At 42.4% G+C, this 17,553-nt stretch overlaps 1 protein-coding gene across 1 annotated transcript in view; it reads left to right on the forward strand.

The window, feature by feature from the left end:
* cd82b (CD82 molecule b) overlaps window positions 1-9,786 on the forward strand; it is a 20,074-nt gene extending 10,288 nt beyond the window's left edge. Inside the window, exons 4-9 of the mRNA XM_031864063.1 lie at window positions 1,553-1,677; window positions 2,752-2,826; window positions 4,730-4,828; window positions 5,937-6,110; window positions 7,325-7,408; window positions 8,024-9,786. Of these exons, the coding sequence (XP_031719923.1) occupies window positions 1,553-1,677; window positions 2,752-2,826; window positions 4,730-4,828; window positions 5,937-6,110; window positions 7,325-7,408; window positions 8,024-8,101 (635 nt within the window). The 3' untranslated portion in view covers window positions 8,102-9,786. The remainder of the gene's footprint in view (window positions 1-1,552; window positions 1,678-2,751; window positions 2,827-4,729; window positions 4,829-5,936; window positions 6,111-7,324; window positions 7,409-8,023) is intronic.
* Window positions 9,787-17,553: the final 7,767 nt, after the last annotated feature.

The raw sequence follows: 17,553 nt of genomic DNA on the forward strand, positions 1-17,553 counted from the left end.
TGTGTGTGTGTGTGTGTGTGTGTGTGTGTGTGTGTGTGTGTGTGTGTTAGTGAGAGAGTTTGAAATAACATGGTTCACAGAGTGCTCGATATAGAACATACAGCAGGCTTGTCTGCCTTGCTTTAAATGCTACCCTGTAGCCATATAAACAGTCCGCATATGTTGACTGATGTACTTTTAGCTTTCAATTATTCTTAAACCACCACATGTTTTAACCCATATAGAGTCAGCGATGTACATGCATGTAATCATTACATTGTAATGACGTCTTTGTGCCAGGGTAAATGTAAGTAACTTGGTGTCTTAGTGCACGGCACCATCTATATACAAACTGTATGAATCTCATTTGTGTTGACGTCTGTAGTCTAATGTCGTGGTTTATTCCCAAGAATTGGAGCATGGCAGAAAGAATGCCCCGCCTCCCTACAGATTGCTTATTTATCTTTGGAAGAAACGCACAGCTTGCATCCTGTGATAATGAGTGTACGTGATGGAGTATAAAGACTGAGCACGTCTATTATCATGAAGCAACTCAAGTCTGACTTGTATGTCTGTGTGGACAAATGTTGACTCAGAGTGTGTACATTAGGTTTTATATAGTGGAGTTGACAACTTGTTTTTACAGTCTGTGGGCTAATTCATATTCACTGTGCATGAGTGTATATACTGCATATGATTATTGCTCCGTGATGCATGACCAACTGCTGCGATAAGGGAAGCCAAGAGGCAACATTGCATTGTATTCATTGAACAGTGGTGGATGAGCTGCTGTGTCTGTCAGCTTCTTCACCAAACGGATGGGAGGGAGTTATCTGATGGCTCTTTCTAGTTTGCTTGGCCCAGGAATCTCTCGGAGTTGGAGCCATTTCACAGAGCGCAGATTCTGGCTTCATCTGCAGACCGAGCTCTGACTCTCTGGAGCTCCTCCAGCCCAGATTACACACAGACACATGGCTGCAGTTTATCTCCTCTCCAACCTTCCAATCTTCCATTTTAGTACCCCCCCCCCCCCCCCTCCCACCTTCCACCTTCCTCCTGGAGCTCTCCCGCTCTACATACCAAAGAGGGAAATCAATTAATCTTGCTACACATTGTTCAGACTCTCTCTGGTGGCCTATTAAAATAATCTGTGGGAGAAAGGCACCAGAATGCTCTGAATTCACAGAAGTAGGGGGGTTTGCATTGTGAATCATTTTTGGCCATCTGTACCAAAATTACTTTGCATGTGAACGAGGCCTTCCTCTGAGCTCCATTTGTTTGCAGACACACTGTGGTTAAAGTAGAAAGATAAGAGCAGAGATCTGGGCCCTGTTGCTGTTATTCAATCGATTAAAAAAACAAACATGTGCGAGTGCATTTTGTGTGCTAGCTGATTCCGTTTTTTGCTTAAAACAAGGAGCTGCGTTGACTAAAAAATGTATTTAACTGCGAACTGTTGCTATAAAAGCTATTGCAGCAGGTGTTTAGTTTGTAGCACCCATGTAGGTTTCAGTGGTTGTGTGTAAGTTTAACTCTTCCTGTGGTTTCTGTCTGTCTGCATCCCTTTCTCCAGACGAATCATCACACACGGTGAAAGTGGCGTCTTACATTCTCATCGGAGTGGGTTCCTTGTCAATGGCCATGGGCTTCTTCGGCTGCATAGGAGCCATCTACGAAGTTCGTTGTCTGCTGGGTCTGGTGAGGAAAGATATTCACTTTTAGCACCAATGCTAACGCGCTACATCTCGGCCTCATCTTCTAAGAGGCAGTCACCCTAACCATGGCTCTCCCTCTCTCTCTTCCCACTCATTGCCTGTTATCTCACTAATGTTGAGTTTCTAAATAATACCTCAAAATAACACTGAAAAAACATCAGTAGTGTTTAGCTCTCTATTTTCAACCAGATCTGTCTCTACAGGGTCTGTCAACTATAAATTATTGTACATATTGTACTTACTCATGAAATATTCACCTAAATGCACCTGCTTGAGATCTCAAGCTTGGCTAAGAGCTCGAGATAGATTCCTGCTGGCAGTAAAGCCCTTATGTGTGGGCCGGGGCCTCGCAGCATGTGTGGATTTACAGAGGGGAGAGGGTGACGGGGATAAAGCCCGTGAGATGTAGGGGGTACAGCTGAGGTGGGGAGGGGTGCATAACCTCTACAGCGTTAAACCTGCTAGGGGTTAACTGAAGAACTGCTGTGACCTACTTCTCCCAGAGACCAGCTGGCAAAGGACCCCCCCATCTCACACTCACACACTCACACACACACACACACACACACACACACACCACTTTTTCACTCAGGATCTTTAATGGCTTACATTATTCTTGCAGAAGGCTTTGGAGATTAGAGACTTTAAACACAGATTAACAACAGTTTAAATGAAAGGTAAAAATATTTTTTTTTCTGCTTGTTTTGTTATATAATGTGGGTTTTTTTAACTGATTTTTTTGGACCAGAAACAATATGTGAATTCTACATTGACATATCATTTTTTAAGATGTGCAACATTCAGCAGTTACGCTGAATTATTATCATTTATTTGGAGTTTCAGGCCACCTGATGAATGCAAGTCCAATATTCAGTCTCCTTTTACCTCTGTCTTTGTTCTCTACCAACTCCTGAGGAAAGCCTCTTTACCTTATTATAGCCACTTAAAATGTTTTTTTTTTTATTAAATAAATTGTCAAGGAGATGCAGTATTGACATTGCATTTTATTTTTGTTCATAAATATTGTTATAGTGACATTTCCCTTCATCCCCCACAGTACTTCACCTGCCTCCTCCTCATCCTCATCGCCCAGGTCACTGCTGGAGTTCTCATCTACTTCCAGAGAGATCTTGTAAGACACTAGCTCCCTAATGTACTTTATTAATCTACTTTCCCCCTTACTGTCATTTCTCAATTTCACCTCTTCAGAATGTTCCCTCCTGTCTTTACAGTACTTGTTGTCGTTATTGTCTCTTTTTTTTTTGTTCTCCATTGTTCTCTCTGTCCTAACTTGGTCTTCTTTTGCCTGTTTACCAGTGGCAAGAAGAGTGGGGGTTGTTAAACTAGGGCCTGCTGGGGTATTAATGCTTTCACAGCTGGCATTTAGGTCTTAGCTAAAGCTGTTGGGGAGCCCCCTGCATCCTGTGATGAAACACAGTTTTGTATCTCAACGAATGGAAAGTGACGTGGTGTCGGTTTGTGACTTATGTGACATAGAACGTGAGATGCAGCAGGTGGAGTGATGCAGATGTGTAACAACTGTAGAGGAAGTAGCCAGCAGGCTCTCAAACTGAATGTTTCCATCGTCGCCGTTCTTCGTTTTTTCTTCTTCTTGTGTTTTTGTGTTCGTGGTGTGTATTGTTGCTAAATCTGCTGTCGTATGATGATGCATTTAATTGGTATGTCTAACACTACCTCATCTAAAACAGCAATACAGAAAAACAAACTGTAAAAATATTTACAGCCTTTGATAGACGGATAGATAAATAAGCCCATGGAGAAACCCTACGTCATTAATATCTTGAAAAGGAACATTTGAGTTTAAATTTACTGTGAGGAACTTTTAACTGGTTTTGAAACGATCAATATAAAACGGATCCCAATAAGACCTACAGAAGTAAACAAGACTACCATCAAGAAGATTACATTTCTATTTGTATACAGTTATTCTTGATGCTTAATTAATCGGTGCTCAGCGCCCGGCAGCAGCGTCTCCTTAGAGCTTTGGCTCGCTGCACCGCTGGTCCCATGCTGGGATTCAACACCGGTGCCACGCTGCTGGAGGCCCAGGCAGTATTGCTTTGTAGGAATGGAGGCACTGGAGAACCAGAACAAGGACTGAGGGGGGCAGACTGTCGGATCCTGCAACAGTAAAAATTAGAGGTTTCCAAATTGCATCCTGGTGCTTGGAAACACTACCACATCCGCCCACAAGAGCCGTCAAAATCATCAGAAAATGAAAGTTCCTTGTAGTGGCTTTAAGTCAGTCCGGTCACAACAAACCAGATGTTATTCTGAACTCATGTAAAGTTAACATTTTGGAAAAGTTTACAATTTCACAAGTATGTGTTCCTAAACCCAGACCAATAGAACAGCTGCTACATATGAAGCCAACAAAAACAACATCACAGCCGGAAGTACAAGCCTTAATAATAGAGCAGTGTGTTCGCACTGTGCACGTGAAGGGAGTGTTTTGTTTGAACACACAGACCTCTCTGACCGATTTCATGCTCTGAACTTGGCCGTTATTTCCCAAAACACAAGTCTTTCCTTTCATAAGTCTCACACCTGTAGGACTCGGTGTAGGCGCAGGCTGTCGTGGCTCTTTCAGCTGTTAGCCCTGTGTGTCTGCAGCCTTTAGGCGCGCTCCCTGTGTTTACGGCTCACCACAGGGCAGGGTGGTGCCGTTTCCCAGAATAGGGAGAGCCCGTCCCTCGTCTCCTGTAGAGCTCTGAAGAGACATCGCTGGCCACACTCTGTGGTCTAACACACATAAACACAGAGTTGTGCTCCTACTATTTACGCGATGTTTCAGCCCGGCATGGGACTTCACGGGGCAATACCACCCGAGGTGTTGCCCGAAGAAACATTAAGTTCAGATGCTGCCAGTACATTTCAGAGTGATTTAGCGTGGGCGTGTTTGTTTTTCTTTTCTTCAACACTGTCTCTCTACTCTGCACTAAAGATTGTGTTTTATGTAGTATTCATGTGAAGCATAACTCTGGTTGATAATGTATGTATTATCTCATCTGCAGTTAAAATATGAAATGTCCAGCATCATAAAGGACATGATAATCAACTACACTGGGAAGAACAGGACCACAGAGCAGACCTGGGACTACATTCAGAAGTCGGTGAGTTAACTCTTCACTGGTTCCAACAAGACATGCCCCAAAAGTCTAATTTAAGAATGATAAACTAAATGCACCAAACAAGTCTGTTGTGATAAAGTGTCAGTTTAAATTGCTGCTACCCTTGATACTCCTTTAGTTTGACACCGTGATAATATTGTCATAAGAATATAATATGCTGCAGAGAGCCATGCACAGCAGCAGGTCGGAGTAACGGATGTGAACATAAGTGTCTCTTACAGAATGAGTGCACGTTTTGAGAGAAACAGTGTTTCCTGTGTGAATTGAACTCATAACCCTTCGGTACGAGTCTCATGTTCTTCTCATCGTAATGCTGTGTCCACACTTTTTACCATTTACCACACGTTTTGTTGGCACTTTTGCGGTTCTTCTCACCAAGTGGGGGATGTTGTAGCTGGAAGTGACTGAAATCTCTGACTCTCTTTAGGAATTACACTCAGAGGCTGATGAACGTTTGTACTGACTTGGTTGCTCGTAATGACAGTACTCAGGCCAATCTACACTTTAGACTTTGGAGGTCTGATTTGTGGGTTTTAAATGCTTCGAGGAGAACAACCAGAATTCCATTCACTTGTGTTGTTTCGAGCTGGCAGCAGAAGTTTCAACGGATATCTCAGAACCAGGGCACATAGAACTGAAACTATTTGCACAATCAAACACTTCACGGGTAAATGAGTAATGTTTTGTTTATTTCTTTTGTACTTTGGAGAGAATGAGTCTTTACACTAATCTGCCCATTGCCAATATTAAAACTGTTTTGAATCAGGCTGAAGTCAGAGTGTTCCATGCTCTGATGAGGTTTGTGTGTTTTCTTCACTATCTCCTCCCTCCCTCCCTCTCTCTCTTTCCTGCCAAGCCTCTTCTCCCCTGATCTTTCTGAAAACAGAAAAAAAAATCGGTCTCAAACACCACCATAGAAATGCTCATTCCCTGAACCAATGCATTGTTTTTCCTTCATCTTATTTATTCTATTAACATTCATTTCCTTCTCTCCTCTCATTCCTCTGCCATTTTTTTTCGTACGATTTCAATCCTTCTGCTTTATCTCCTCATCATTTATTCATATCATCCCTTTCTTCCATGCCACCAGATGAACTGCTGTGGATGGACCGGTCCAGGCAACTGGTCTGAGAACGTCTTGATCAAGAACAGCTCCCATAACCTCTACTCATGTTCCTGTCGCAATGCATCCATGTCTGGCACGGACATCAAAGACGTAGGCCTGTGTGAGCAACTGTCCAGAGAAACACCCATCTATGAAACGGTACACAACACTAACACCTGCAACGGTTGAAAATTACTTAGAAATTGTGAATTTACCAAAGAAGCCAACAATTGTGTGTCCAATCTGTCCAATTGTGTGTCCAATCTGTCCATTGTGTCAATGCTGGCCCGGAAAACACGACTAAACAATGTGAGGGAATACATTCTTGTTATCGAGTAGCATAACTCTGTGATTGGTTGTAAAATCTTTAAAACTGTGCCTCCTTGGTTCATTGTTTTTGTAGTCACTCACTCACTCACTCAGGCACCGTGTGAAACTTCTGTTTAGAGCAGCTGCAACTCCGGCCGGCAGTCTGCCTGACTATTCTCACTACTTTATTTGAGATGGGACTATTTCCAATAATGCAGGTTTCTACTCCGCCATGATTCATTCACTGCACAGACGTGTTGGATATCACTTAGTTCAGCTGTTTTTGCTTTGATTCACAATATCTTTAAGTGATAGCTCAATGGTGAATATAACATTCATTTGAGTGTATTTTAATCTTTTCCCATTTAATTGGCATAATTACGTCTTTATGAAAGGGTTTGCAACTTTGGTTTTCTACCCGGTGCGACTGAGACTTACATAAAAGGTAACATTTTTGAAAGGTAACGGAAGTCTAAACTCTGCTCAGTGTTATTTCAGCTGGGTGACGAGTGCTACAGCGCGCCGGCCTGCATTGTTCTGACAGACCGTACACCTTTACTCATTACTGAAGTCGGTCTGACTGGTGTTGTGTAACTCCGGCTGCCGACTTAATCAGCGCAGTGAATACCAACAGCTGAGGCGTGTTTGTGCTGTGTGATTTGATCAAACACCGGGGAACCGCTAATGTTCTGTTGTTTGGACTGCGTGTTCTCACAAACCTGTCTCTGTCTCTCTCTCTCTCTCTCTCTCTGTCTCTCTCTCTCTCTCTGTCTCTCTCTGTCTCTGTCTCTCTCTCTGTCTCTCTCTCTCTCTCTCTCTCTCTCTGTCTCTCTCTCTCTGTCTCTGTCTCTCTCTCTCTCTCTCTCTCTCTCTCTCTCTCTCTCTCTCTCTCTCCGTCTCTGTCTCAGCTAAGCCGTGTTACTCTTCCCCTCACTGACTCAGTCCAAACACAACAGTTGTGCTTTGTAAAGGCTCTGTTTATGTCCGGCTCAGATCACGTAGCTGTTCATCTCTCCTCCATGTCTTTTTTAATCTCCCTCCCTCCCTCTTGTTCTCTCCTCCAGGGCTGTGTAACCAGTGTGGAGAAATGGCTCCTGGACAACTGTGGAGTTATTCTGGGAATCTGTGTCGGTGTGGCAGTCATCGAGGTATCTATCTCTCCCCCAGTCTAACGTTAAAGAATGAGTTCTGTTTTTTTCTAGACTATTCTTAATACCGTACTCGCATGCCATATGCACCATACGATGAAACAGTCTAGTACTACTTAAGTCAGTTCTTACACGCTTTTACTGTAATGCCTAATTTCTATATATATATAAGTAGCGTACATCAACATAGTTGCTAGTTTCACCGTATTTTTGGAAGGCTGCCATCTTTACATTAGTGCTTCTACCGTGTATATGTCACACACACTCAAACATCAGATCTGTGTGGAGCGATGAAGAGACTGTAACCTTCCTCAAATGTATACACAAGATGTTCAACTGGTGCTACATAATCCTGTTGCGCCCTCTCCTCCTGCTCTGGTTTAATAGCACTTGTCTGAAGATGTAGCTCCACCTACTATTTATCTCAAATAACCATCTCCTAATACTCGTATAACGACTGTGGATGGAAACCCACATTAGTTCAAATTTTCGCTGCTGATTTTCTTAAAGTTTGGTTAAAATTAGCCCTAGATCTGGCTGCTGTGTGTTTTTAATTCTTTGGCTTTGTGTTTGAGCTGGTCAATTTCAACTGATAACCAACTCCATTTCCTGCAGCTCCTTGGGATGATCCTCTCCATGTGTCTTTGCAAGAGTGTCGTCCAGGAGGATTATACCAAAGTACCGAAGTACTGAGCTGAAGACAGAGCCAGCTTCACGCCACACACAGATGGATAGACTCTTTCCCCCTCTCTCTCTCCCTCTCTCTCTCTCTCTTTCTCTCTCCTAGTCTCACATTCTCATGAACACACACACACGCACACACACACACAAATTCACTCAGCTGTCTCCACCATTTGAGCTTCTCCTGCCTTGACAGCTGTGCTAAATTCTCACGCCTCATATGTCCGACACACACACACACACACACACACACCTCTCAATCAAGTTTTGACATGCGTCCGCAAGTTACCATTCTTGTCTCATCGTTTTGTGTTTTTTAAAGAGACATTTATAATGTTTTGGTAATATTTTTGGTGGAAGCCTGAGAATTTTGCGGTTTTGATACTATGCAAATGTTCATTTACGAGTTGTTTTGTTTTCCATGGCTGACCTCAATGAATCGCTTAACATAGTTGGTAGAGAGAGCACTTTAGTGACATTTGGTGAGCCGAGAGCCGGAGCATCTTCTGACTCTGGGGCATGGAGGATGAGAGGGAGACGGGAGGCTGTGGGTGGTGGACGTTCTCGAGGATTAATGCCACTTTGTGATCGTGCAGCTGGTATTTTTGGTGCGGAGGGTGGAGGAGAGGCCCAGGGCTGAGCCGGGGCAGGGCTGCTGTGGTGGAGGTTTTGGCTTCTGTCATCAGCTCCTTGTACCCAGAAGCCCTGATATTAACCTCCATTTACACCCACCACCATCGCCTCCTCCTTCCTCCATCCATCCGTCATCTGTTAGCGTCGCTGTCCTCTTAGGTGTGTCTGACTGGTAACCAGTAGCTTTCCAAAATGACTAGTTTTGCATGAAGTAAGTGTGTATGTGTTGACTGAGGGTTTTTTCTTCTAATTCTATAGTCTCATGTTATCATGTTTTGTATTTTTACAACTGTATATATGACTGGTAAGGGATTATGGCACTTCAGTGCTTGGTCAGCGTTTTACATGAGAAAGCTGTCACCCACATGCTCTTGTTTGAAGAGTCCTATTGTTCTTTGTTTCCTCTCTATTGTTTATGATGTACAGAATGTGGCTGCCACAGCGGCTCGTCAGCACTATTTTGGTCTGAATCAGAGAAATTGGATCCCTTAGAGTGAGTCTGTCTTCACTCTTGAAGCTGTGTTTTCATTTCTTTAACATTGCATGAGTTTGTGAGCAGACAATATAGCTTGCAGTGATTCTATATAATACAGGCAGCTATGAACAGACATTTTTTATCAACTCCTGCTCTTTGCTAAAAATTTGTTTTACATCAATGTTGCTTTGAGTTTTCCCCCCATCCCACTTCTCGTCATCTCGGTTCCTTCATTTTAAACACGCTATTATTGCTGAATTTAGTAGATGGATTGCACTTTTATGTGGTTTATATTTGACGAGTCGTTTCAAATCATGTTCATTATGCTGCAATGACACAAGGGCAGAAAGTGTTCATGAAAGAAAATTGTGTGTCAGAATCAGTCAGCCTCTATTTTGTGACCTGCCAAATTGAAACGTTAATTTATCTTAATGGGAGATGAAGGCTTTTTATTGTGTGTTTAAGATATTTTTACACTTTTACAAAAAAATGAATATTGTTTAGAATAAATATAGTAAGACATGTTTAAAAAGAAATATTTCTTTTTGTTATTGAGGATTATTAATAAACCTGAATCCAATAGAATCCAGTGCGCATTTCTTTCATTTTGTGTTTTTTGAAACTAAGTTCATCAGAACTTGACTGATCTTCTGTCAGACAGGTTCCTGTTGGATCTTTCTCTTGGTCAGTCAGATGTTTTGCCTAAATCAACCAGAAGATGGCACTACATATTAATCAGAGCCACAAGCTCAGACAGCAATGCATTTGGACAAGCTGTGCAAAATGAGTATGTTATCGTGTTTTAAGTGTAAAAGGATATTCTTGGTCAGTGGATTCATTATGTTTTAAAAAGCTTGATTTGTAGAAGGTGCAGGTTTAATTATCAGCGTAATTCTAAAGAAATTACTTGTTTCGTTACCTTCCTAGTTTTACACCAATCACCTTATTCATTTTTTTTTTTTGTGGTTTATTTCCCAGTGTAGTCTTGTCTTGATTGTATGTTCTTGTTAATTTAGTTTGACTTCCCTGTGGCTGAACAGAACAAAGAGCTCCACATCCATTAACTTCACTACGCTAACACAAAAGAGCTCCTCCCATAAGGTTTAAGTTCAATGACTCTTATCAAGGAAAGGGAGCCTCATGATGTCATGTCATGCCAGAAGCTATACCTCACCGCTGACACATCAGCACTGCTTTTAGGCAAAATAACACAATCACGGCACCGACCTTGCTGCTCTAACCCACTATTGTCTAAGACACTTAACCTCGGTGTAATAAGTACAGCTTAGTGTTCTCTCACGAGACTGTTTTCAAATAACTCAACAGAGCCGCTCATCAGGCACCTCTGGCCATGCTGAGGGCTTCAAGCGGCAAATATCAACTTCTCATTTAAACACAATATTGGACTTTAGAACAACTGTGCGCTCCAGGAAGAGATTATCCACAGTCTGGATTAAAGCTCCCAACATGTTAAGGATCTTCATCTGGCAAATGGACAACTTGACAAAGAACAAGGTTTATTTAGGCACAACATTGATTACATCCTGTTGACATTATAGTCATGGTTAAGTGTTGTCATAGTCAACAACAATTACAATATGACCCTCGAGACATGTTGTCAAAAAATCGAAATAGCTGCAAAATCACAAAATAAGTTAGTAATTGAGGGAGAAAACATGGTGAGGAATAAAATGGATCATTTTTGATATACCTTCTTGTTCTTTTGTTTCTGGATGAGTCAACTAGACTGCATCATTGTTTTCATTTTTTCAGATTTTCAATGAATCTTTTACTAAGCAAATATGTCAATCATCCGCTGGCTCCAGCCCACGAGAAATTGAGGATTTGTTGCTTTTCTCTGTTTCATATCAGTGTAAAATGAACACTTTTGGAGTTTGGATTGTTGGTAGAACAAAAAACAAACAACCTGAGAAATTAGGAAACTGTGTTTCTCAAATGTGATATTTTATGCAAAATTAGTAAACTGAATAAGTTTGTATTTTGGACAAAACAATTTCACTCTGACTCTAAGATAATTGTTTTTAGTATTTTTCGACACTTTACAGACAAAAGTATTAATCAAGACAATAATCTGCAGCTGAATCAGTGAGGAAACAAGTTGCTGCCTCAGTGCACGTGATATGTTTGAATGGAGGCTGTGGAAAACTAAGTAGGACTAAAGGCAGGATGCAGTGCTCTCCCCCACGCCCCCACACACACATATATCATCCAGTCCAAATACAATGAGGAAGGAAAGCTTCCTGTGTTTTTTTCCACACAACTGTCAGTCAGTGAGTCCAGGGCAGAGGAAGTGGGACAGATGATGATCCCTCTAAGACCAAATGAAATAAAAGGATGAATAATAAAGACGTCAGGTTCGCGTGTTCAGTAAAAGTAGCCCGCAGTGAAACGGATTTGAAAAACTTGACTCTTTTGTAAAACTTTCTTTTCTCAATGTGCATACATGCATTTTATACCACTGCGCATGTCTCATGCATACAAATGAGATGTATGTTTACCAGCATGTCTTCTCTGTAAGTATTGTCTCCCTACCATTGTGTGTTTTTTTTTTTTTCCCGTTAGCGCTCTGCTCCACTGGTGCTCATCCAACACAGATGATGGTGGGGGGTCTCTCTACGGCTGCTGGCTGTGCTCTTCCTCTCAGCATCCTGTTCACATTGTGTCATGACTCATGAACATGTTCAGGCAGCACCCCCACATGCCCCTCAGTCACCCCACAATGGACGCCACCTCCACCTGCAGACTGACCCGTCTGCCTGGTCCCCTTCCTCCCGCACAGACCCGCACTGGCTTTCCTGTTTTCAATCTCTCTCAGGGATCATACATAAACAAACTGTGTGCTCTCACTCACTCTCTCACACAAATCCGCCTGATAGATATGTATAATAACATAACTTTCAGGGTCTATCCCTTGTCTGGTGCAGATTACTTTAAGCCTGAGGAGCTCTCATCAGAAATGAGCAGTGTGAGTCACAGTGCCCCTGTATGAGATGGAAAGACAATCAGCCGAGTTCCATTAGCTGTTTAAATTGTTTCTGTGATAGGCTGAGAGGCGGCAAGTGGCTGCAGGTCAGTGGGTGTCCTCCGCCTCATTTCCTGCCCAGCGGCTTGTAGGGCTCCAGCACCAGAGAAGAATTATACCCTGGATCACACTCAGACCTATACCTTCCTTTCTCTCGCTTCCTCTTCATACCTCTCTCTCCCTCTCTTTCCTCTTCTGGGCTAATCCAGTGTGATAAGCACAAGCTCTTCTCTCCATGTGAAGACCTCTGAAATCACTCTGCTGCAGCTGCACTGCTCTGTCAAACGCGGGTGAGCATCGGCAATATGAGTTTGTGAAAACACACCGTTTCCACTCCAGCCCGGAGAGATGAGAAGAGACTCTCGGTGCCAAGTGTGGACCGAGCCAGAAAACTACTGGGTACCAGCTTTCGCTGAAGTGTAATGTTGTGTTGCTTGCTGAGGTGTGGTAGCCAATGAAGTGTGTTTGGTTTGTTTAGATTGCTTTGCAGCGTGCTTCCAGTGATGGCAACATATTCGTTAACGTGAATACTTTTCACTTGTAATGAGCTATTTTCAGTATTTGTACAGTTTTGCTTACTACATCTATTACAGTCCCTAAAAACCTGGTTTTGAAATTGTAAATATTCCTCTAAAAGAATACTCATGATTAAATAAGCATCAAAGATGACTGAACAGCTGAAATGATTAGTCGATTAATCAACTAGTCAATCAACAGAAAATGATTCAGCAACTTATCTTGACAATTGATTCAAGCCCAACACTCCCTACTTCTAGCCTGTCAAACGTCATTAACTGTGGATTTTCTTAGTCTTCTATGAAAGTAAAATGTATTTAGGACAGTTGGTCTGACAAAACAAGACATTTGAATTTGTCACTGTTACTTCTGGGAAACTGTGACGGACATTTTTCACTATTTTCAGACATCTTACTGAAACATGAATCAGATTAATGGATAATGAAAGTCATTAATAGTTGCAGCCCTAGAATTTAGAAAAAGCATACTAAGTTAATTAAAACTCAGCTATCATCTTCATCAGGACTGTGTGGATGTGGCTTGATCACATTTGATTGACAGTTGTGCGTCTCCCTGGCAACATAGTGCATGACATCTTTTTTTTTTTTTTTTCTCCCATCAGAGTCCTGCTGACCAAAGAGCACAGAAAAAACTCAAATCTCTCCTGGGAGAACCAATCGTTTGGCTAAAGAAAGACACGCCTGTTACCCATAAGAAGAGTCTGATTTTCAGGGCAATTAAAGTAAAAGGTCTGAATCCTGCTCCACCCTCTATTTCTCAGAGAGAACACAGACTCTACCAGCTGTAGTTAACATCTTCTGCGTATCACACCTGAAGGCTGTGCTTGAGGTGCTAATTATCTGTCATTGTGTCCATAAATACCTCATAATCACACTGTAATCTTTTGTACCAAATCGAGACCATAATAATGTTGTATCAGTGTACCCCATAAGCTATGATGAGGTACCTCTGCGCTGAATACTCCGGGGTGTTTGTGTGTGTTGGTTTAGATCCACTGTAACTTTGTGTGATCGGTGCTTGAGTGGGAGTTTTATGTCTGATCTGATTGATGGGGGTGGTAGTGGAGGCAGGGCTGCCCTGATTGGAGCTGCAGGCAGCACTAGGCTTCTTATTAACCTATGATAATGCACCTGTCACCTTGATACCAAAGCCTCACAGCACATTTGTTGCGGATGGCTGTTCTCGCCTCTTCTTCGCTGTTTTTTTTCTTCCTTCGCCTCCCTGCTCCATCCGTCTCCTTCTGTTTCTATCTTCTCTCTCAGTGTCTTCTGCACTCTTGTGCACTAACACACACATAAAGTAAGCTCTATCGTTTGGAGAGTCGTGCTGACACTGTGCCAAAGCTGCCTGTAGCAGATGGAGGTTTGTGCATGTTTGTTTCTCCCCCCTTACCTCTACTGAACGCAGCAGCTACAGTATTTAATAGGATCTGTGTTCACTAATGCACCGGCATCTCAACTGTTCCAGATTCCATGATTGTGTTTGTGTGCTGACTCCAAATGCGACTGCCTCTCCAACAAGGCTAGCAGTCTGTGCGTTCCAAACCAATTCTACCATACTATTTATTATCCCATAAAAAGATTTAGTATGTCCGAATTCATAATATGTCAAATGCAGTACGCCAAAAATACCAGGATCTCTCACGGACTCTCAGACTTTTGATGCACGCTCCCGCAAAGTCTGTGAGGGTTTAGAATTGCCCCGATTACCAGTGGAAGCATGGAGACGTTTAAAAAAGGTAAACAAATAGGACGGTTCATGGGTGTTCAGCCTTGGAAATTAAATTTACTGAGAAACATTACAGATTAAAGATGGAACGTAAAAACACATGAAATCAGAGGAATGGAAGCAGAGATGCACAGATTCATTAATCAAACATTTCATTTTGTCATTGAAGCTGTTTTGACAAAAAAATGAGTAAATAGAATATTTGAAGTTACCTGTCATCTTGGGAAGGAAAGAGCCTGGAAGACGTTCAAATTAGGGAGTGAATAGTTCAAATACATGCCCACAATTGTATATAGTATTTGTTGACGTTGTCATGGTAAGGTGATATGTTGCAGCAAAGTGTTGTCCCTTTCGTATTTACACCACTTCAAGCCCTCACAGTCTCTCACACTCAACCCTTTACAAGGTGCCCTGAAGGCCGTAGGGGGACATTGGGATTGGGACTGTGAAAGCCAGCATGCTTTTCTGGCTATTCTGACCAACAATCCTTTGCACAGCAAATGTATCAGCAAGAGGGTCAAAGTTCAAGGTGTCACCATGTCCCCTTTGAATTTATACTGCATGCAACAGCACATACTTTAGCTGCAGTATGTAGAAAAAGTATACGATTCTCTCCGGTCAGTGTTTCATTTTATCTCACAACGATTTGGTTGCACCAGCTGCATCGTTAGTGTGTAAAGTCCTTGCTAAATTAGTTAGTGTTTGTCTCAGCTAATAGAGACTGTAGTAATGTGTAAATTAATTGCTAGCATACATCCGTAGCTTGGTGTCGTCTAATCAAAAGCTATCTGTGTAAACATGAAGTCAGTGTAGCATCACAAGTTTTAGCATGATGTAGAATCTTCACTACTAATCCTTTGTTTTATGTATATACTGTTTGCAAACAGAAATGTTTGCTAACAAGTCCACCACTGGCCATTACCATAATTTACTCAAATGAAAGTAGTACTACAATGCAAAAGTAAGAGTTTTGTATCAAACATATACTTAAGTTGAAGTAGGTAAGTATTATTAAGAAAAGGTAATTATGTATACGAACTAGTACTCATAATGCAGACAAAATACTTATGTTGTTGTACTATACAATACACATTATACTACTGTTGTTCTGCTGATGCATTAAAGTGTAAGTAGTATTTTATTGCTGTAGCTGGTCTAGGTTGTGCTAAATATAGCTATTCTATATACTGTTACTTTCAACTTCCCCTTAAGTACTTGAGTGAATGTATTTTCACCCCTGGCAGTTACTTGGTGTAAATATTTAGGAACAGCTAATCTTGGCAAACACATTTGAAAGGTTGAACTTTTGAAGAGCTGGTGTTGCTGGCTCCAGTAGTCTGTGTCCTTTCATAATATCTTTCTACAAGTCATTTTCTCCTCACAACAAAGGCACCAGCTCGTCCACCAGATGTCTACTTTATTCCCTGTAGCTCGTTCCAGTCCGTTTCTCTGCTCTCCAGAGGGCCTGTCTGTGATTTATTTATCCTATCTGCACATTCAGTGCCAGGAACACACCCTGAGAGCACACAGGACTATGGGAACGCTGCCTTGAGCCGCTGGAGAGTGTTCAAGAAAGAGAGAGGACTTGGAGGACGGATAGTAAATCAGTCTGGACCTAAAGATGTGTGCCCAAACTGGAGCATGTAAAGTTGGGACGGCTTCAGAGGACGTAAAGGGAAGAGAGCCTATGAGGGTGTTTAGTTTTGGTTTTTTTGGGGGAGTGAAGCTTCAGTAGCTCCCATTAGTCACTCTGTCAGATGTTAGGCTGCGCTCGTCCCATTTGATGCCGAACAGCCTTTGGAATTCAGATTTCCCAATATTGGCAGGACTTGATCGTGATTAAAGAATGAGCCTATGTGGTGTTATGAATGTCTCTGGCATGAGTCTTCGCCTCCAACCTCTTATTTCCTCAGTTTCATCTTAAGCCATGCAGAATTCTCCAAGGAGAATCAAATGTTACTGTTTTGATATCTCTCGACAATGGCCGGAGTTTATTTACATTGTTTACCAGCTGCTCTCATTAAGGACAAGCACAGGACAAATAAAAGAGAGGAACACCCCTTCATGGGGTGAGACCTTCCTGTTTAACAACCAGCCAGCTTCCTGTTGGGGCCCCATCATGTGAAAACGTGTGACCGACACACTATTGACACCTCTTTGTCTGTGGGAGCTCATCCTCGACCTTCACGGGGAAGAACCTGCACTACATCCTGCCGCCCTTTTCCATCTCATCCACACATATATACAGATCACATGATGTGAAAGAATTCACAGTTAAATTAAGTGACGTCAACAAATCTCAAAAGATAAAAGCAAGAGGACTCTTGTCAGCATCCTTGAAATTACTGTTACCATCTTCAAGCTACCTTCAAGTTGTTACTGTCACCGTGACCAACGATTGGAAGTCATTTGGCTGTATTTAATGAGCTGTCAGTCGGAAAGGACTGGCTTTGAGCATGAGTGCCCATTTATTTCCACTGCTTATTGAGCGGGACTGAAATGGTGGAAAACAAGCCTCTCCTGATGTGACGAGCACAGAGTGGATATCCCTAACATGGCAGCCCGCTGTGTTTCACATGTAGGGACAGACCAATGGACGTAATGGAAGCCGAGGACAGCAGATGTCTCTTTGTCGGGGGAGTTTGAATTGGCCTCCTGTAATGGAAAGGAAAAAAAGTTGTGATAAATGTATGCGTCAGTGTAATCAGAATGAGAGGATGGATGTGGGGAGCAGAGCGGATGGCCTTCAGTGGAATATTCTCGGATGCTGATTAGAGAAGCCATGTTAATGAGATTCATTTGACAGTCTAATACGGAGAACAGCATGCCCCCTGCTGTGTTTGTCTGTGCCGTCACTTTCCTCGTCTCGTCTTCTGCTCTTTTTCGCACTTCCTCTTCCAGTCGGTCCGTCCCTTCTCCACAGAGGGAACCATGTTTACACAGACGGGGATCTCGCCCTTTCCACCAAACTTTGTAATGATCACCGTTGAGGAGTGGCACCCCTAACATCACACGTTTTGCACCGCCGTGCTGTCTCTTCTTCTTGAG

The sequence above is a fragment of the Anarrhichthys ocellatus genome, unplaced genomic scaffold, assembly GCF_004355925.1.
Source record: "Anarrhichthys ocellatus isolate YVR2014 unplaced genomic scaffold, GSC_Weel_1.0 scaffold2, whole genome shotgun sequence".
Taxonomy (NCBI): Eukaryota; Metazoa; Chordata; class Actinopteri; order Perciformes; family Anarhichadidae; genus Anarrhichthys; species Anarrhichthys ocellatus.